This window comes from Cuculus canorus, chromosome 25, assembly GCF_017976375.1.
Source record: "Cuculus canorus isolate bCucCan1 chromosome 25, bCucCan1.pri, whole genome shotgun sequence".
NCBI classification, from domain to species: domain Eukaryota; kingdom Metazoa; phylum Chordata; class Aves; order Cuculiformes; family Cuculidae; genus Cuculus; species Cuculus canorus.
In genome coordinates, this window is record NC_071425.1 from 4,578,252 (window position 1) to 4,600,086 (window position 21,835).

A 21,835-nucleotide genomic window follows, 5' to 3' on the forward strand; every position below is an offset into this window, starting at 1 on the left:
GATGGGAAGAGACATTCCCGAGGAGCATGCAATGCCCAGTCCAAACAATTCAGTCAGAATCATAGAAGCTGTAGGTTGGAAAAGACCTTTGAGATCATCAGGCCCAACCATGCCTGCTCACTACTAAATCATATCCCTAAGCACTTCTTCTACCCATCTTTTAAACCCCTCCAGGGATTGGGACTCCTCCACCTCCCTGGGCAGCCTCTGCCAGTGCTTGGGAAACTTTTCAGGCCACAGGGGAGGGGAGAATTACGATGTTGTTTGGAAAGGGGGTATATATGACCACTTAAAATTAAACACCACACCCATAGTAGCATGGAACAATTTTCTTCCTATCTGCTCCAATAAGACACAGTCCCTCAAAGCAGTATTTTGATGATACAGACAGTGAGAGAAAACAGGTAACTATATCTGCATATTCACAGATCATCCAGTGAAAAGCTAGGATATAAACTGAGTCGCAAGGATGAGAAAGCACTGGAGGGAGAGCCAGCCAAGAGGCGTCAGGGCAGGGACAGGCATGAGGATTCGCATTCTTTGACCACTTCTGACCCTAGAAAACAGCACTGTACAAGGTGGAAGGGGGCTCTTGGCACAGCTGGGTGGTGGCAGCATCGTCTCTGCTCTGGGGGATGAGGGGCAGAGGGAGTGGCTGGCGTGCAGGCATGAAGGCAGGATCAGAATCCCAAGGTCCCAATTGTACAAACTGAGCTTCCTGCAGTTAATTTGCTCAGCTGCGAGCTGCGCTTTGGTCTCTTTAGAAGCAAGCGCCACCGTCTGCTGCGGCAAGGAGAGAGATTCTCTTTGCAGGTAGTTGGTGTGCCGCTCACACTGCTACCTTGTTCTGCAGAGAAGGAATCAACCCTCTTCTGTATCTAACAGGAACCTGCGAACTGACAGTACGGCGCTCTGTCAGGGATCGCTATTTACTCACTCGAGTCTCAAGGGGCTCCCGGTAGCTGAGACGGGGGTGAGGAATTTCAGCAATCCTATCACACAGCAGAGGGATGCTTTAAAAAGAAAGAGAGAAACCCAAGCATTTGTGACATACAGGGTCAGTTCCCAGTGGCAGCGAGCTGAGACCCAGGAAAGGAGGGAGCAGATGGAAGCTTCAAATGATGGAGCTATTTTTTTGTTTGTTTGAAACTCAAATCTTTAATTGCGCAGTGATAAACTTGAAGTGCGATAAGGAGAATTCAACACTTGCTCCTAACCCCCCTGCCACATATGCCCTGTAAAATCCTTGCCTTAACACCTAGGAAAAGTACAGGAGGTCTTTTATTAACTACATCCAAAACTACTGTTGAAAGAAAGGGATTTAGACAAACCTCCAGCCAGGCAAACCTCCATCCCAACGCCAGATCAGCCACAGGAAGAAGTGGAGAACAAAAAGCACATGCTAGATATTTTTGTCCCAGTAATAAAACATTTACTAGAGCAAGCAGAAAGTAAATGCACAGCTGATAAAGAAAACATCACAATGTCACAAAACCCTGACAGTTTCTGATACTCCTTTCCGTAGAAACAGGACAGAGGTGGGTGCCGACATGTTTCAACAAAAGTTTATCCTTACCTTTATGGTGCAAAAAAAAAAAAAACAAAAAAAAAAAGAAGTTAAAAACTGGATAATACACACGACGAGTTAAAAATGGTCAAGCAAGATTTTACAGTTTTAACTACACGTGTCCAATACAGGGCCATATTCGAGCTGTTTCACTTCATCAATCACTTTCCAGGTTCTCCCTAAAGGCTTCTGAGCAGCAGGTCCCTGAATTTCTGAATGAAGCCTCTTCCTTTCGTACACGTCATCGGGGGCACCAGCCTTTGTTTGTTGTGGCATATCTACATTTTTTTTTCCCTTTTTTTGTTTTAAATTTGAAGAAAGCACTCAGCCCTCTCATAACAGAGGGTGCATAGGCACAGCAGAGAGAGACAAGTTTGCTATGCAGGCTTCCACCAAGATGAAGGTTATTAGGAAAGGAAAGGTCCTTTAAAATAATAAAATACCTGGGCAATAGGATTGGGATTGACGTACTGACCACAAACAAGCCAGAGAGTCCATCCTACACTAGATGTGAATTTGTGGTTAGCTGGGCTGGAGAAGGATGCCTTGAAGAGCTTCATAGAAAATGAAACAAAAAGGGGAAGAAAAATCAACTTGCTTCATCCCACCTTCAACAACACAAATTGATACATTCGTAGTTGATGCAGAGAGATGTAAGGGACAACCCAGAGGCCAAATTATTTGAGGATAAGAGAAGAGATAAAAAGAAGAGATTGGGGAAGAACTCGCCATGCTGAAGGATTAATGTTTAACAGGTGGGTCCTGAGCATCTCTAGATGGACTGACTGGTTTTTAAATTGTGAACGCTGGTTAAGAAAAGACTACTTTATACTTCTATGGACAACAGTTTCTTAATGTTCCAAGGATGTGAAACGGCTTCTCTCTTGTCAAGAAAATCTGTTCAAATCCAGCAGAGAGTCACTTGAGCACTGAATGTTTTGAAAGCAGAACCCAGGGAGCTTTATCAAAATGATTTCTCTTTGACTAAGCACTGTGTGTACACATTGTGAGTGGACTTGTCCACAGATGTACCGGCGCACACTTGTACGGGGGAGTTGCATAATTTCCTTCTCCTCCCCGAGCCATTCAACAACCAGTTACCAAAAGTCCCAAGAAATCCTCTGGAAAAACACAACACTACCCACAGAGACTCCAGGCTGTGAAACACCAGCTTTTAACTGTCCCATCGGCTCTTCTTACGTTTTGGGGGCTCTGGGACAGCAAAACCATCTGTCTTGTTGTCTCGGCTGCTGGCGTCCTTCCTGTTCTCACCATTCCTGTTCTCGTTGTTCCTACCTTCATTGCTATTCCTGCTGTCATTATTATTGTGATTGCCGCTGCCCACATCAGCTAAGTGCCGGCTTTCCCCGTGGCGATGGTTGTCACCGTGTCGGCCCTCTCCGTGGCGGTAAGCATCACTGTGGCGACCGACTCCTTCTCCGTGACGTTGCACATCATTGTAGCGACCACCGCCCTCTCCGCGGCGCGGGAGCTCATTGTGGCGACTATTCCGGTTGTCGTTGTATCGTTCTCTGACGATGCTGCCAACACCACCACCACCACCGCCGCCACCACCACCGCGGCCACCGCCGCCGCCACCACCACCACCACCACCAGCAACGCCGGTGCTGCCACCACCGATGCCTTCTCGGTTGTTGGAGTTGGCATTTGCGTTGTTGAAGCTCTGTACTCCGACACTGGGAAAGGTGGGAACGCTATTCAAATTCCCTGAGCTGGTGAAACCAGGAACACCCTTTGCTGCTGCGGTGGCTGCAACGGGGCTGTCAGGATTTGCAGCATTTTGCTGTGCTGAACTCGTCGGTACCGAGTTCAAGCTCCCAGCGCTGGTCCAGCCACTGGCACCAGCAGCGGAGCTACCAGTCTTTTGATTATTTAAGCTTGCAGCAACAAAGTGGCTCTTATACTGGGACTGCCAAAAAAAAGACAGAAAAAGAGAGCATGTTTGCTTCCACGCTGCACCACAAAACACAGTCATCATGCACAGACAAGGCTGCCCCGATTTTTGGGGATCCCCTAGGAAAAAAGAGTTCCTACAAAAAGTCAGTCTTGTACCGCTTGCATGCCTGCTGTGCTGGTGAACACAGAATTAGTAATGGACAACTGTCACCAGATCACGGAAATGAGGGAACCTCTATATCATGGGATTAATTCTTACACAGAAGAGAAAGGGTTTCCCTGATCCCTGTTTCTTCTGATTGCAATTAACACTGTTGCTGCTAAGCAACCTAAACAGGATCAAGTCTAGGAGAAGAATCCAGAAGGGAAAGAGAGCAAAGAGGCAGGAGAAAACAAAACAAGTCTGGCAAATTAACTTTGAGCAGCCATGTTCAGTCCGGCCTGCATACTAATTTTTCCACTTTGGATTGCAATGCTAAGCGCGTGTTCCAAGTGGATAAGACATGGCCACAACTACCAAACTCAGCTCCCCAGAAATCAACAGCATTTCTGCATTTTCAAGGAAGGAAAAACAAATTGCCTTGAATTATCAGTAGTACATTTTTACCATGTTATTTCCTTTCCTCTGGAGTTAGAACTTGGAGTACAACTGACCAAACCAACCTGAAAAGCTGCTTTCATTGCCGTAAGTCTGTCTCCCATTGCCCCAGTGGATGGCTTGTATGCCTCATAGTTGCTCATCACATTGTTGTTGTTTCCACGGTCCTAAGCAAAAAGACAAAGGACAACTGGAGAGGTTTATCCAACACAGATACTTTCAATTCAGCCATTCTCTGAATCTATCTTGACACTGCACTCAGGAAATACATATGAGGATGACAAACTTCTGGAGAGCACTCAGCAGCAGAACAGTCTGCCCCATGACCTTGAGGATGACAGAGAAGTAAAGATGCACAAAAGTCTTAGCGACTAACTAAGTCACCAGTATAACCACATTTCCCAGCTCCTGGCAGTACAAGCAGAAGCAAAATGCAATTAAACAGAGTTTTTACTGAGGTCATAGCCAAGACACAGCGTGAACAGGGCTACAGCTGTGACTTTTGAAAAGATGCTGAATATGATGCCTTTTCAACATCGTCTGCAGTTCAACTCTGTCCCCATACACACTGACAATGAGCTGCTTTCCTACTTTAGTAGGCTGCAAGACTTCTTTGCTGCCAAAAAAGCCATTTCTAGGCTGATTCAAGTAATTTATTAGTATTTATCATTCATTGACAGTCTATTTCGGGAAGAATCTCCAAACCTTCTGGATCACTCTGGCCCTAAAGAAGGCTGCTCTTGACAAGAGAATAACAGCACAGGAGAGTTTCACTTGAGATGTTTCTGATACTAACTCTGAAAGATTCTGAGCTGTGAAAAATCTTTGAAAGCAGAGGCTTCCAGTACTAAGAAGATTTTTTAAAGTCAAGATTAGTACTAAGTTTAAAAGTTTCAAGAAAATGTAAACAACTTCTTCAGCATCTCTACTTACAGAATTTTCTGACCCTAGACCAGGACGTTCACGATATCCTAAACCACCACCACCGATATTCAGCTTCTTGCCTTTTCCTCCTTTGAAACGTGATTTCCGGAACCATGGATTCTGTGCAAAAGAAGGACAAGTGCTTTTCAACACAGGGAATAAGAAGCTTCATAAATGCATGTAGTGAGGCTCAGACAAGAGGGATTTTGAGAATTTCAAAAGAAAAATAAAGAGAGTTTCAGACTCAACAAATCAGCCGTTGCAAGGGGATGGACTGTGACAGACTGCAGTGTTTTAATAAATCCAGGAATAAATGCAATCTCTAATGCCATTCATTTGGGAGCTTGTGAAGTAGGAAAGGGATCGTCCCCCTGTACTCAGCACTGGTGAGGCTGCACCTCAAATCCTGGGTTCAGTTTTGGGCCCCTCAATACAAGACACTGAGGGGCTGGAGCAAGTCTAGAGATGGGAATGGAGCTGGGGAAGGGTCTGGAGCACAAAGTTTACAGGAGCAGCTATGGGACCTGGGGCTGTTTTGCCTGGAGAAGAGGATGCAGAGGGGAGACTTCACCGCTCTCTACAGCTCCCTGAAAGGAAATTGGCCAAAAAGTCTCTGCGAACACAGGACAGAGCCAGGAACAAGTCCCTGAGCTCCTGATATTGTGCTAATCATGGAAGAAACCTTCTTCCTCTCAAGAAGTTTTGCTTGTTCATACCTGCATTGCTAAATCCAGCAGCTCTTTGGAAACATGTTGATTAGCACCTTCCAGATTTCTGACAAGATCACCAGCGAAGTTACTGTCTTTGGGAGTCAGCAGAGTGTAGGCAACTCCCTTCTCGCCTGCTCTGCCAGTACGACCGATTCTGTGGGTGTGTGTATCTATGTCCCGAGCCACATCATAATTGATGACAGTCTTAATGGAAGGAATATCTAACCCACGGGCTGTAATAAAGAACAATACAGCACTAAGAGTTATTACCCTGAATGAACTCAAAACAATCCCATTCATATCAGTAAATCACTTCATTCTGCTCCAGCACAGGAAAGAAGTTTCCACAGGAACAGACCCCAGTTAAGACACAGGCTAAAACTTTTAGTTATGTTAAGCGTAGCAATATCCTCTCCAAAAGTAGTGCAAGTTAAACGATCCTCATATTCACAGGACTGGAGATGGATCACAGTTCTTTAAGCTACTGTTTTTCCAAGGAGGAGAGAGAGCTTTATTAAAGGACAGCAAAATTCACTCTTGGCTCAACTAAACTTCTGGGGACAAAAGCTGTTCTAAAGAAAGCTTCAGACGCATCCACTTCCTCTTCCTTTAAGGATGCATAACTTGTCAGGTGATTAACAAATAGCAATTACTTCCTTAAGAGAGAGGGTTTTTTTATTTCTGTATATTAAAAAATATCTGTCAGGCTGTAGTCTAAACGTACTTAAAAGACTTTAAAAACAAAAGCCCTTGCTAAAATTATGTACTTGGCAAAAACATCTGGAAAACAGTACCCAGCAGGTTTAGGCAGCAGCTTTGTCACCTTCCACTAACACGCATTAGCCTTTCTGCTGATATCCACAACTCGTACGAGCCACTGGCTGTTTCTTAGAACATCACATACCTGCGACATCAGTAGCTACCAGTATCGGGATGCCTTTTTTCTTAAATTCTGAAATGACTTTATTCCTCTCACTCTGGTCCATGTCACCATGAAGCAGCCCCAGATTATGATCCTCCTGCTTAAGATTATTGGCCAGCTCTTCTGCATTTGCCTTCTTGGTGACAAAGAGGAGAACACTCCCAGAAGATGTGAACTCCACGAGGCGTCGAGTCAGCCAGTTCCATTTACTAGGGCCAGAGGGGAAAATCTCCACAATTTGAGTAACATCTTCATTGGCCTAAGGAGAGAAATAAGACAAGCAGTGAGGCAGGACAGAAAGGACGGCATGACAAACACATACAGATGAGAGAATAAAATGAAGATTTAAACTAGGTGTGAGAATAAAAAGAGGTGAGGCATCCAAATTCTCCTTTGACAGAGGTTAAAGCTCTTTCTCCCTTGTCTTAACTATTGATGATTATCTTCACAGTGCAGAAAAGGCAGGGGTTAAATGAGCTTCTCTTTGATAAACTCGAGACAGGCAAAGTACAGTCCTTGGCATGATGCATTTTAGCACCCAGCTGATCTAAAGATGGGTACCTTACTATTTAAATGCTCTTAGGACAGATGCCATTAACATCTAAAATAGACTGTGCAAGAGCATGGTCAGAGATGGAGAAGATGCTCATCCGTAAAAGTTATTCACATGATGATCAGAGAAAGTATCCCTGTGAGCTGTGCAGTGTCCTTGGAGTCACAAGACAGCAGGTCTAAACAGATCCCTGTACACTGTATATTGCAAGTAATAAAAGTGCAGTGGAACGCATAGCAGTCAGTCTCCAGAAGCTTCTCTGAAAACTTTCATTTTTACACATGTAAATATCAGTGATTTCAAGGATGATGCTGTCATAATAGAGTAATAATTTAGATCAAAACCCAGCAAACCTATGACTGAGCTAGGAAAGTTGCTTCTTTTCGTAAGCAATGTTTAAGAAAAACAATTTTCCCAGAAAGAAGGGGCTTCAGGTAGCCAAACAAAAATTGCAGAGAACCGGTTAAAAGAAGAAAGTTCTGAAGGAGTCTCATGAAATTCGTCAACAGTTTTCATGTATTATAAGCAAATTTTCTCCACAGCAAGCCTACATCTGCCCACTTCATCAGCTTATTATCGAATCCCTGGTCTGCTAATAGTTCAGCTGCTACTGTCAAGCAAGTATAGAACCAACATTCCTACCTAAAGCAGCTGAAAGACATTACAGTCTCAGTTTCAAATTCTTCATTGCTAAAGCTGTGATTTATTTATATTGAGATAAAACAAAAGTATAAACCCACCGATTCAGCCTAATTAAAAAAAAAAACAAAAATCAAATCACTGCATTAATGTTGTTTCACTCCTGCATGAAGCCTCCCACCACTACAAGAATATTTGTTGGCAGAAAGCAAGCTCATTAAAACTAAAACCAAAACCTTAATATTTTTTGTTAAGCACCAAGTATTTAGTCTTAAATATGAAAGATGACTTCTGCTGTTTAACATAAATTTCAGACAACACAACCAGAAGGGTTCATTTCTCCGACTGTCTCCAAAGTAATGTAAAGTAATTACCTCTCCAATGTCTCCCTGCACAACTCGAATGGGGTCGATCAGAATATCTCGAGCCAATTTCTCTATCTTCTTACGAAAAGTGGCACTGAACAACAGAGCTAAAAGAAAAACTGTATTTGAAGACCTTGAAAAATACATTTTCTTTAACATTGCACAGCTCTTGTGAGTGAGGCCCTGTGCAGCTGCACTGGATGTCAGCAATCTGAAGTGACAGACTGTTCTATCGGTTCTATTAGAATACCTGAAAGTGGAAATGTATTTCACAGCATCTGAAAAAATGTGGATAGTTAAGTGTCACTGCTGTGAAAGTTCTTTCATGGCAGCTTAGAAGACAGGGTCTCAAATCAATATTTAGTTCAGCTAATGATCCTCTCCCCGAGTGAGGTCTGTGGAGGGGTTACAGACTGATGAGTGTGCACTGAACCACACTCACAAAGTGCCTCCTCCCACACTGAGAATTAACACCAGTGAACTCTTACAAAAGTCTCATAGTGCGTCTGTGTCAAGAACAGAAAATCCTATCTCTGCTCCCGATTCTTAACCGGCAGCCCACCGCACAGCCTCCTTTATCAGGCACTGGCACAGGCTGCCCACGGAAGCGTTTGAGTCACCATCCCAGGAGGTATTAAAAAGATGGGCATACGAGGTGCTCAGTGATATGGTATAGTAGACAGGTACGGTTGGACTCAATCTCAAACATCTTTTCCAACCAAATGATTCTATAGTCCTTTAACTCTCAGAAGTTCAGTTGGAAACAGAATAATAGAATAGTCTGGGTTGAAAGGGACCTTAAAGATCATCTAGTTTCAACCCCCCTACCATGGGCAGGGACATCCCATTAAATCAGGCTGCCCAAGGCCCATCCAACCTCACCTTGAGCATAACACGGCCTATAAGCATAACACGCTTATACTTACTCTGTCTGTCAGGTCGTACATGGCTTGCAATTGATCTGACCTGATATTCTGGAAAGGAGAGGGAAAAGGTTCTGATTAACATCATATGCTTGTTATTTAGTAGAATAATTCAAAATTCAACTTCCTTGCCTTATTGAGCAAATAACCATAGAGTAAATGAGTGCCTCTCACTCAGTATTTCATTCTGCTGTGACCTCCAGGTGCTCTTTGCTGCACAATGGAAGTTCCTTAGCTGTACAAAGAAACTTTTGGAAGTTCCTTCAGCAAGAACTTCCATAAGAAATGATCCTAGTTAGGTCTGTCCAACCCTTACAAGGGTCTCCCTCCATTTGTTGTATTACAGTACTGCCAAATCTCTGCTATGTCCAATGATTCTTGAATTCATAATCACCCAGACTCAAATGACTAAACCTCTTCCAATAAAATAAAGTTTAACACCACTAGTTTGTGCCCACAGAATCAAAGCACTGAAGTGACTTGCCCAAAAGTTATTCAGCAAATCTAAGATAAAAAACAGGAGGTTTGGATTTATACACAAACAGGATGTCGTTGATCTCTATACTAACAGATATCAGACCTCTGATTGTGTCTGTATTGTCTATAAAATATTTCTTTAATGACTTTGCAAGTACATCAGGAATTATGAACAGTCCTACGAAGCTGGAAACTGAACACCACTGCTTTCCAACCCAGTGACGTTTATTCATTACATACCAAAACCCATATCAAACATTCTGTCAGCTTCATCAAACACAAGGTAGGTGACTCTTTGAAGGTTTGTAGCTTTCTTTTTCACATGATCAATCAAACGACCCTATTAAAAAAAAAACAAACAAACAACAACCATGTTTTCAAAGTATTTAAAAATATGTTAATATATGCAACCTTCAAGCACTTAACTGCTTTTTATCCTCACTTACCAGAGATTCAGAACAGAAAACATCAAGGCTTCAGTCTAGAAGTGTCACTATTCAAATCATAGAAACAGATTCCTAAAACCCTCACCAAGTATGCCTGACAAGCTGAATTTTAGGATGTTTTTTTCAAGCTTAACAGTGCTGAGATCCCAAATTTCCCCAGTTGTCTTAATAAGTAAATTTTAAATGTGAACTGGCTACTCAATCCCACATTTTTTTGGCAAAGGAGCTTTTCATACTTTGTTTTCTTCCCTAGTACCCCCATGAACAGTCACAATAAAACTTCCTCCAATCCATTAATTGTTCAGTTCATAATCAGTTTCTGCACTAAGCAAGGCCAGTTGACACTAGTGCCCCTTTAAACCAGGGGTTCAGCATCAACACCCAGTCTGATTCAATGTTTCAATCATTCAGTATTACTGTCACAGGACTCACAACCGAATCAGGAAGATGGCACTCAAGTTCGTGACATTCTTGGAATTTTCATCATGAATTCAAGGCTCGGCAGTCAGAAGCTGCTGCTGCACACAACTGATGCTGATTCAAGCAATCTTGCCTGCTAATCTGTCTTCTTTGGGAAAACCTATCTATTATTTATTATTTTACCTTGGGAAAAAAGTAATCCCACCAGATTCACTCTCCAAATTTTATAACCTGTGAAGAACTTAGATTTCAGTGAGCACAGAACAAATTCTGCATCACCAGTGGTACTAAAAATCTGTCCCAGCTTCAGTCAAGCAACAAAACATTGCACTGTGTGCATACAGGTACTTACTGGTGTGCAGACGACGATCTCTGCCCCCTCCTGGAGGGCTTTGGCTTGTTCCCACATACTCCCTCCTCCATACACAGCTACGGAGCGCAGATTATATGCCTTACCAAAGCGTTTACATTCTGAATGTATCTGAGAATTTGAAACAAAGCACATCAGAGATCATGTCAGACAGATCTGAAAAAGTACACCTACCTTGGAAATACAGCCCAGCTCCTGAAGTCCACTTTTCAGCCAATAATTTAGGAGGCTGAGGGGAGACCTTATTACTCTCTACAACTACCTGAAAGGAGGTTGTGGAGAGGAGGGAGCTGGGCTCTTCTCCCAGGTGACAGGGGACAGGACAAGAGGGAATGGCCTGAAGCTCCGTCAGGGGAGGTTCAGGTTGGATATCAGAAAAAAATTCTTCACAGTAAGAGTCATGGGGCACTGGAACAGCTGCCCAGGGAGGTGGTCGAGTCGCCTTCCCTGGAGGTGTTTAAGGAACGGGTGGATGAAGTGCTTAGGGACATGGTTTAGGGAGTGTTAGGAATGGTTGGACTTGATGATCCAATGGGTCCTTTCCAACCTTGTGATTCTGTGATTCTGTGATTCTGTGAATTCATTCAGAAATCCTCAGGGATGAATACTTTGATATTTGTGGATAATATCCAATCATTTATTTGGGAAACCTATTTAGGCATCCAATCGTAATTTAACCCGCAGGCTTTATCCTTTTACACGTGTAGTTTGTGGCAATGCATCCACAGTATTCTTAACACTGAAGAATAATACGGGAGCACTCTAAAAATGTGTAATATCAGATTTGTCTTCAACCAAAAGCTGTAGGACTGTAAGCTCATGTTGGAGGCACGCTACTAATGCAGAGCAGTTTTTTCTTATAGTTTACTGAGGTTCTCCGATAATTTCTGCCCAGAATTTTGTCATCTTCTATAAGAACACTGTATGGCACAGAAACGTTTACCGTTCACCTACCTGTTGGCAAAGCTCTCTGGTTGGGCATACGATCACTGCAATGGGACCATCTCCCGGCTCAAGTTCCTTTTGATCCATGATGTGAATCAACATTGGCCAGATGAAGGCTGCTGTTTTTCCACTTCCAGTCTTCGCTATCCCAATCATATCTCTGCCACTTAGCGCAACTGGAACACCCTAAAAATAAAGAGATTTTATGCCTACCTTAGCACATTCTTGAGGTACGTATTACATGAAAACTCAGATAACAAGAGAAAAGCATTATAGAGGGGTCATAGCAACATACATCGATGCTGATACAGTTTTGTGGCCAAGTTCAGAACTGAATGAGTTTAAAGGGCTGGGAGCAATTATCATATTAAGACTGTTGGTGTCTGATATGAAATCAGCATTGGGGCACAGGACAACATCCCAAGGATATATTTACATGTCCACAAATGCATCTTGTCCACCTGTAAGAATGCTAAAAATAAATTCTCTGACCTATTCTTTCTGTAACCATTCTGAGTGCTGAAGTGCTCCGTTCATCCCCACTGCTGCTACAAAGACCTCTAAATCACGTATTTTTTTCCAAACAGTAAAAAAATCCCAAGGATGCGTCACCATGTCATTTTTTATACTTCAAGAAAAGCAGATGAAGTAGCATGGTTATAATCATATTGCTGAAAACCTTGATTACTTATGGAAATCAATCCACATATGCAGTAGAATCTCTTTTGCTTGCACAGCTCTCCAATGACCAGTTAAATAGTCCAACTCATGGGGAGTTTATTTTAACTGCCCTAAGAAATTAAAAACATGCCTCGTTGCACATCTCTTCTAGTTACAAGACATTCAAACGTAAGCTGTTTCATGAAATACAGTTGTCAATGAATGGCTCTTCATTCAGCTACTTGCTATGGTTATTTTTAATATCTTTTTAATGTTAACACAACTTCTTCTAATACAACGTTTCTAAAAGCAAGAGGTGTCACCTGCGTGTTCTGTAGTCTTCACTGAAAGACAGATGAAGAAAAGCATATGGAAGTATTTACAGTAGTCATTTAATAAGAAAAAAAACGGGGTAAATGTCTACATAGAATCATAGACTAGAATACCAGAATGGTTCAGGTTGGAAGTGACTTCAAAGCCCATCTATTTGCAACTCGCTGCCATGGGCAGAGACACCTTTCACTAGACCAAGCTGCTCAAGGCCCCATCCAGCCTGGCCTTGAACACTTCCAGTGATAGGGCATTCACAATTTCTTTGGGCAATCTGTTCCAGTGCCTCACTACCATCACCGTGAAGAATCTCTTTCAAATGTCTAATCCAGATCTTCCTCCTTCCAATTTAAAGCCATTCCCCCTCGTCCTGACACTTCTATCTAGCAAAAGAGAATTGCTTACACCCTCACACAGAGTAGGGACCTTCCCATGTGTTCTATTAGTTCCATTCAGATGTTAGAGAATTAACAACACTCACCTGACACTGTATAGGAGTGGGCTGGGTATACTCAGATTTCCTAATTTGATGCATAAGCTGCTCATCAAACCCAAAATGAGCGAAACTACTGCCAGGCCTCGGAGGAGCAGCACCAGAGACCTTAGAAACAGAAACATACCTTTGTTCATGAAGGGTAAGAGAAAACCGAAGTGCAATCTGTACAAAAAGGGCTTTTTATCTTTTGAATAGACATAAGTCTAGCTAGGTGCAAATTCCAGATATGTTTTGTAAACAGGACTCTCAGGTATAAAAACCTACATGAATTTTTAGTCAACGCAAGCTATTAAACACCACATCTACTTCCTTGTATAACTGATCTTCTTCCCCAAATAATTCCCATCATAGAAAGGCAGCACATTAATGTGTCACAAATGGCAAAAGACCAATTCTTGCATATAATATTTCCAGTTTCAATTCCTAGTTCTTTAGTCCAAGCACAACCATGTAACTGGCAATCTTGGGTGCCTATTTTGACAAGTCCAGAGAATTTCAAAAGACTGCTGAGGAAAACCAAGCTCCCCTAAAATAAAGTCACCAAAGGTACCCAAGAGGCTCAATATTCAAAAGCCAGAGTTCCCTGTGAAAATCTTCATTAAAACTACTACGACAGTCCAAAAGAACTGGGAGTAAGAAGGTCCTAGGAGGACAGTTTTGTGTCTAGCTTACCCGAAGATTTAGCTTATGCCGTAACTCCACCACCTGCTGCGGGGTGAGACTGGTGATCTCCTCATGCTCATCATAGAAATTTTTCTCAAACGGTGGATATTCAATCTGCAAGGGTAATCACTTGGTTACTCCGGATCTCGGGATTCTCTCTCTGTACATTTAGTTTTGGAGGGAAAGGGTGTTTTTGAGAAGTTCTTAATTATCTGCAAGAACATTAGTTTAATTTGAAGTCATTTGAAGGCTCTTTGGTATGAATCAAGTGACATAGCACTGTACCTGGTAACTTAGATGTACAGCGATGAAACCGTATTTCCATCTACTTCTTAGCTCCTGCTTTCTAAAACACCTCAGACAAGAGAATGGAATAAACTTCCTACCTCTGAATGGTCAATAGGTGGAAGAGGATCAATGATTTTTTTTGACGGTGCAATTGGATTCCCATCACTATCATACTCCAGGTTATCCTCTTCCTCTTCTTGTACCACACCAGCAGTGGGGTTTTCAGCCATGTAGCGAAAATACGCTTCCTGCAGCAAAACATATCAGTAAAATCACATACAATAGGATGCAAAAATACTCCTACATTTGTTTAAATGATGTATATGCTAGATGGCTGTTTGCTTTCATACCCATCATTAAGGAGAAAAAAAAAAGTTCACTATAACTGGTTCTTCTGATAAATACCAACAGTTATGTCCAGAAGGACAGTAAGTACAAATGAAGATCAGACCACAAAATGATTTTAAAAACCAAGCTTCTTCTCCTACATGTCTGCTTAACAACTTCTTCTACCAAGATTCGTTATTCCTTAACAACGGAAGAATCTATGAATCACATGAGCAAAGCACAAACACTGTACGTCTTTAAACAAAGAACACAATGTTACTAAGCATATGATGTTTACATTGTTTGGAATCCACTATGCCAAAGACAGTTTCACCACTTCCCTTAACTACACTCTAAGAAATTAAAATACATCTATTTTTCATTGAGAGAGTCAACAGCAAATGAGAAAGAAGCTATTTCAGAAGAGTTGTTCGACAGGAGCCCAAATTAGAAGTCACTGTCACCACTGCCAACATGCCATCCTTACAGCTCAGATACGTACGTATCACAGAATCTCACTGGCACACCAAAACATTCCCATGGAGAAAACACCAGTCTCACCTGATTTTCAGCACATATTTAAGATCAGATTTTTAAAGCCAAGTTCAGTTACAAGAAAATGCATATACCCATCTGGCTTTTTCATTTGCATGGCCAATTATCACTCAAGTGCAAATATACATATGATACACTTGAACAACAGCTGTCTACAAGTGTAAGTCACCTTTACTCAAACTTCAGCACAGCTACACTCACTAGATCAGAAGCAAAAGCCTAGAGGCCAGGCAACCCTTTCAGACTCTGCATTACTGAGTAACACGGTAGTTATTAATTACAACTCAGTAGTAAGGTACATTTTGAAATGAAGTCTTCTCTCTGTTTATTGTTTCTGTTAGAGTGATCCTTATAAACCTCAATTAGAACTGGAGCTCCTCTGAAAATAAAGAGCAGATTCTTGCCCTTAACAGATACGAAATTTCACTGCAAACAGCCTCCACAGTTTAACAGCCTCTCACTGGTGCTCCATGTTACTTGATTCTGCCAAGTTCAAATTTGATGAGACCCTCAAATACTGAAAAACCTATACAGGAAGTTGAAATTCAAATTGACTGAAAAAAAGTCTTCTTAAACAGAGTTAAAAATAATGAAATTGTCACCTAACATTCTTTCTTTTTTTCACTGAAACACCTAGAAGGGTAGAGGCAGCAGGGTAACCACTACAGCTTCCTGCTGAATTGTCCGGATACCGTGCATGATACTGGAGTTTTGTTTGTACCTAGTAGTTATATATTTGGGGAAGGAAGGTAAAAAAAACAAAAAAGGAAATAGAAAGACTGCATACGAACTCACTTGGTCATCTTCCTCTTCAATGTCATCTCGAATACCCCTGGAAAAACAAGCGGAGAAAAAAAACTTCCCTGCAAGTGTTCCACATACTCAGCTCCATATTTTCATTTGATTAGTGCTGAGCTCCGTCTTTCATGGAAGGCACAACACTAACAACTCAGCAACATTTATAATCCCAACCCATGGAGTTTTCATATTTGGTGCCAACCATAACAGCGACCCTGCAAAGACTTCTGTTTACTTCTATTAACAAGACTGAAAGATTAGGACTCCGTCTTCCCAGTAGAAGCCACATCAAAGATCATCCTGGTCTAAGGTCTCGATGCTACAGAAGTCCCATAACTGAAGAAGAATGTGAGCCAGGAAGTGCAAATCCAGTTCAGAACTTCCCCAGGTGGTGATTTGGATCCGGTGCTCTGTTTCAGGACCATGTATAATCTGATCAACCCCGTGCAATGCAAGTTCTACCAAAGTATCTGACATTTATATAAAGAACTAACAGGAGAACGATTTTCCCTGGTCAAAACAGATAGATAAGTTGCAAAAACGTAAATTGGTTTTTAAACTTCAAATTTTATGTCCCAAATGCCACATGCTACTTGATATATCAGCTTTATAGGGAATACCTTAAAACCTAGTTACAGTTAGGAAGAGTCTCCATTACTACAGGCACAGCAGCACCGAGTTATTTCCCTCACTTAAATGCAATTTTAAACTAAGCCATTCTGATCACTAAAAGGACGAGGAAGGCAAAAACTGCTCTGGCTGATCTAGAATGTGATAATACTACAATGTCCTGCCCCAGTTTGTGTGGCCTGGAAAGGCTTCTCAGGCGAGATAACTCTCAGTGTTGTTACATTTTAGTGTAGGATGCTGCCACGGATTCTTCCCTCCTATTATTCAATCGTTATTGCACAGAACTCTACCCAGGATAGGGAAAATCATGCACTGGTTAATGCTGCTTATGCATTGTTTACAGAACAATCATCATCAACAAAATGCATGAGAATTCTTTTAGCACCATACAAGACACAGGCAGGAACAGGAATTATAAAAGACAACTTACTTAACGTTCTTTTTTTCTTTGTCTTTATCTTCGAGTCTCTTCATGTCTCGAGCAGCTTGATCCTAGCAGGTCATAAAATTAGGATGTTAAAACACCCAAGATTATGAAACATGAAAGATATACCTAGATAACCATGTCACCACACGATAAAGACAACACTTTTTGGACTAAGCTTTCTTTTGTTCCATATCCTATCATGTTAAATAAATTATCCTACTAATACCTTTGAAATTTATATACTGTAACTTTCAGGCAATGTTGTTGAAAGAATACATTGGCCGTGTTTCTCTTGAACACACCATGATAGAATCCAACTAATATGAGAACTGTAGCTGAGACAGCTCATGATAAATACAAATAATTACAATTCAGGTGGTGAAAAATGCAGAAAACCTTAATTTCATATTCAGAGACATACAAAGCTCTTTGTTGTATTGCCCTGACAAGCTCAAAACAGCTAAGCTACTGTAAATGATATCCATCCCCTCCCTACCTAATCCACCCTCGGGATCTAATTAACACAGTATCTTACATAAATATCGAAAGCTAAGTGACATTCTGAATATAGCTGCCAAAGCCATGAGTGACATTTGTGCCCCTGACTGGAGAGAAGTGCGGCCACGTAATCAATAAACATTTCATGAGCTGGGTCTTGCCTCCACTTCAGCCATGAATGCCTCCAGAGGATCATCATCGCTGTCAGAGTCTGCTGATTTGGAATGAAACTGCTGGCGAGTGGGGGAATTCTCTGCAGGAATGTACGGCAATTCAACATTGCTGGAATCTTCTTCTTCATCCTCAAAGTACCTGAAAGGAAACGAACACCGGCCCAGTGAACACATAGTCTACAGCATTGTGCTGTCTTGCATGTTTTCTGAGTTGATTCGAGTTTCCCAGACAGAGATGGATATTAAAAAACAGTATGGAGACAGAAAAATACCTTGACGCTTATTTCTTTACAATTATTTGTGTTGTAAGCCTTTTAGCTTACAACTAAGCTCTCAGCTTTAGTGGTGGTGGGGCAAATAGATGTTTGGAAACTGATCTTCCTGAGCAGCTCTCTCAAGCCGCTGAATAAAGGACACTTTTCTGACCTCCCTGTTATTCAACACATTTATGCAGCCAACAGAAGGGTGAGTAAGGAAATGTGGAGTTGAATGTTTCCCTGTGCAAAACACACCCAAATGGATCCTGCTTGGCTCCAGTTCTGAACACACCAGAGCGTGAATCAGACTAAGCTGACTGAGGCTCAGCTGGAGTATGTTCTCAGGGAGGAGGGGAGCTCTCCATGGGTGCTATAGCACCTCACTGTCTTTTAAATATAAAGGCAAGGATGTATTATTACTCTGATTTTAAAGATGAGAGACTGACACCAAGAGAAAGGGTAAATAATTGGTCCTGAGCGACAGCAAAAGCCTACAGCAAAGCAGGGATCGAAGTTCTTTCATGCTACTAGCTCATTTTTTCTTGATGCTATTGCTGTACCAGGGTTCGATTACTCCATAACGCAGCATTATGGGATTTATCCTTGAGCAGGGTTTTGTAAATGATCTCATAAACGTCACAGAGACTATCCCTGATCTTGGAAACCTTAAAAAACTAAAATCTAGAGCTAGATAAAGACAAGAAATAACCATACTTACGCATTCTCTTCATCAAAATTTGCTCGCTTTGACCCAATTTTGTAGAAAGAAGGCAGCTGAGGAGGTCCCGATTTCGCAAATGTAGCTGAAGAACCGGCTGTTCCAAAAGCACTATGAGACTGCTGAGAGAGCTTTGGCTCCTCTTTCTTTCCAGGTGTTATGGCAAATCCACCAAAGCCAAAGCCTCTTTTAGTACCAGGTCCACCTTTATTCCAATTCATGATGTCCTCGATGTCTCTGTTAAAACCAGAACTGACAAATTATTCCCCTTTCTGCTTCAGGCAGTTACATATAATTGTCACGGTTCTTCTTGTAAGTGAATTACTTCAGGCATGACAAAGAGACTCGTGGAAGCGCGACTGAGGACAGTTTGGCCTGTTTCCCCAAGAGGACTGGGCTTTGTTCTTTTCTTGTAAATATGAAGACATAAGCAATTCAAAAAAAAGAATAAAACAAAGACACAGTCTTTCAAAACAGATCATGCCCTCAGTGACAACTTGAACATATTTAAGATTTTGTCTGTCTTGTCTGGTTTGTAATCTAAGACAAACAAACCCAAGGCCAGAACTTTGAACACCAGGAGGAACAAGAGAGGAAAAGTCAACTCAGTAGGTAATATCCACCCCATCCTCAAGTGTTTCACGGCTTTGTAAACCCCACACTACTGCGCTCCCTTGAAAAACAGGCCCAAAGCAGCACACAGCACAACTCTCCCTTATGAGACAAGACACGCTTCTGCCCAAAAGTCAGCTTCCCCTTCTCCTTAAGAATGCATCTTTAGCCATATCTGTGTTCTCCAACCTACATTTTTCAAACTATATTTTAAATATTCCACATAAGCTGCCTGCCCAGAACTCAGTTTCCAAAGTTAGGTGAAGAGAAGACTGAACTGTTATACTGAGACACACACTTTCCATTCCAAGTAATTTAATTATTTCATCTGCATGGTCAAGTAAGTCATACCTTTAAGGCAGCCAAAAAGAGAACTATATCTATCAGTTTTAAGACCATTATAATGAGATGGCACAAAGGCTATAAGTATTACTAAACGAACCCTCACATTTGGTGAGAATTCTCCAATGACACCAGGATCTAATGCCAAGTGAAACAACTTGAAAATAATCCGAGAGTAAATACTGCTGCTGCTTCCTGTGCAGAATATTCACTAGCTGAGAACTGCTCAATATATCTCAGGTCTTGATCAGAGCTCACTAGGAAACTGCGATGTTTATTTTTCTGTGGCAGCAGCTACATTCTGATGCCTTGTTTCCTCACTTGCACTGACACACCTTGCAGCTCTGACACTTGCAGATGTGCGGTAGGTAAGAGATCAGAACGTACAAGGCATGGATGAAAGCTGTAACTTTGCACTTCTGCTGCTGGTAGCAAAGCCGGCAATCATAGAGTGGTTTGCGTTGGAAGGGACCTTAAAGCCCATCCAGTTCCAAACCCCCTGACATGAGCAGGGACACCTCCCACTGGATCCGGCTGCTCCAAGCCCCATCCGACCCATCTTTGAACACCTACAGGGATGGGGCAGCCACCACTGCTCTGGGCAACCTGGGCCAGGGCCTTCTCACTCTCAGCGTGAAGCATTTTTTCCTAATGTCCAATCTAAATCTCCCCTCTTCCAATTTAAAGCCATTCTGCCTCATCCTACCACTCCACGTCCTTGTAAAAAGTCCCTCCCCAGCTTTCCTGGAACTCTTTTCAGCACTGGAAGCTGCTCCAAGGTCTCCCCAGAGCCTTCTCCTCTCCGAGCTGAACAACCTCAACCCTCTCAGCCTGTCCTCATAGCAGAGGTGCTCCAGCCCTTGGGTTATCTTCATGGCCTCCTTTGGACCTGTTCCAACAGTTCCATGTCCTTATGTTGTGGATTCCAGAACTGGACACAGGACTCCAGGTGAGGTCTCATGAGAGCAAAGTAGAGGCGGAGAATCACCTCCCTAACATCTGTCTTTAAATTTTCTTCTTTGCTGTGCTACTTTTTTTTTTCCCTCCTGCTACCCCAGAAAATAAAAAGAATCATTCTTTTATTGTGCCCTGCAGCTGCAGAACTACAAATCTGGTCCATTTGCCCAGCAGCCCACTGGTGAGCGCACAGGTTCCTTTGGTACAAAATGCAGAGCGAGCCTGCTGGCTGCTGGGGCTTTTGCTTCCTTTGAATGCCGTTCCCAGTGAGCAAATGCAGTGGCAAGGACCCTTCTGTGGGTTGCCTGGGAGAGGGAACTGTCGTGGCTGCCAAAGACTGGTGTCAAAGAGCTGGTGGAGAGAGGGACCCTCACCTGCCAGAATCTACCTTCCTTGCACACAGGCGGCCCAGCGCCTCATAGATCCTGCCCCTGGGGAGGGGTCCTTCACAGCCCCTCCCGCCCGCTGTACGGATTGGGGGGGTCAGGGCTTCTCACAACCCTTCCCGCCCGCTGTATGGATGAGGGGTTCGGGGGTCCCAAACAATCCTTCTCGTTCTCTGTATGGACAGGGAGGGGCCTGTTTGGAGGGGCCCTCATAGCCCTTCCAGCCTGAGGTATAGACAGGAGGATCGGAGGACCCTCACAGCCCTTTCTGCCCACAGTACGGACAGGGGGTCAAGGGCTCCTCATAGCCCTTCCCGGTCGCTGTACGGACTGAGGACTCGGGGGTACACCTCACAACCCTTCTCGCTCTCTGTACGGACAGGACTTCGGGGGTCCCTCACAGCCCTTCTCACTCTGTGTACGGACGAGGGGGTCAAGGGCTCCTCACTACCCTTTTCATCCGCCATACGGACTGATTGGTCGAGGGTCCCTCACAGCCCTCCTCGCCCGCGGTACGGGGGGGGGGGGGGGGCGGGCCTTTTGTGCGGCACAGGCCGCGGCTGCCCAGGCCCGCTCTAGGCCGCGGTCTCGCTGGCAATAGCTCGCAGGGGAGAAGCCGCCCCCTCTCTCCTTACCCTCTCTCTCCCTGCCTCCTCTCCCTTCCCCTCCTCCTCCTCCTCCTCCTCCTCCTCCCGGCCCGCGCCCTCCACTCACCGCTCAGGCCCCGCGGCCGCCGCTCCCCCGGCTACCGGGGCGGGGGAAGCGTAGGGGGTGGAGACGCGACGTCGCGACGCGCTGACGTATGACGTAATACGTCACGACACGCAAACACCCCCCATGCGTGCCCACGTACGGGCCCCGTCGAGGCCACGCCCCCGCGGAGCATGCGCACTGCGCCACGTGAAGCCACCGCGAGGAATGGCGGTGGAACCGGGCAAGGCG

The 21,835-nt window shown here is 43.4% G+C and overlaps 1 protein-coding gene across 2 annotated transcripts; it reads right to left on the reverse strand.

The window, feature by feature from the left end:
* Nucleotides 1-451: 451 nt before the first annotated feature.
* DDX42 (DEAD-box helicase 42) lies at nt 452-21,767 on the reverse strand. 2 transcript variants are annotated; one of them, XM_054088101.1, is made up of 18 exons: nt 21,608-21,767; nt 18,597-18,833; nt 17,610-17,760; nt 16,954-17,015; nt 15,891-15,927; nt 14,312-14,461; nt 13,935-14,039; nt 13,248-13,367; nt 11,786-11,962; nt 10,814-10,942; nt 9,836-9,935; nt 9,122-9,169; nt 8,205-8,302; nt 6,621-6,897; nt 5,723-5,949; nt 5,016-5,126; nt 4,148-4,249; nt 453-3,497 (listed from the first exon to the last, which is right to left on the reverse strand). In XM_054088101.1, exons 2-18 carry the CDS (start codon nt 18,815-18,817, stop codon nt 2,742-2,744), a joined length of 2,871 nt encoding a protein of 956 aa, XP_053944076.1. In that variant the 5' UTR covers nt 18,818-18,833; nt 21,608-21,767; the 3' UTR covers nt 453-2,741. The 2 variants fall into 2 exon arrangements, with proteins under 2 accessions (XP_053944077.1, XP_053944076.1); XM_054088102.1 differs by lacking the exons at nt 15,891-15,927; nt 18,597-18,833; nt 21,608-21,767 and having other exon boundaries at nt 452-3,497; nt 17,610-17,673.
* Between the last annotated feature and the right edge of the window lie 68 nt (nt 21,768-21,835).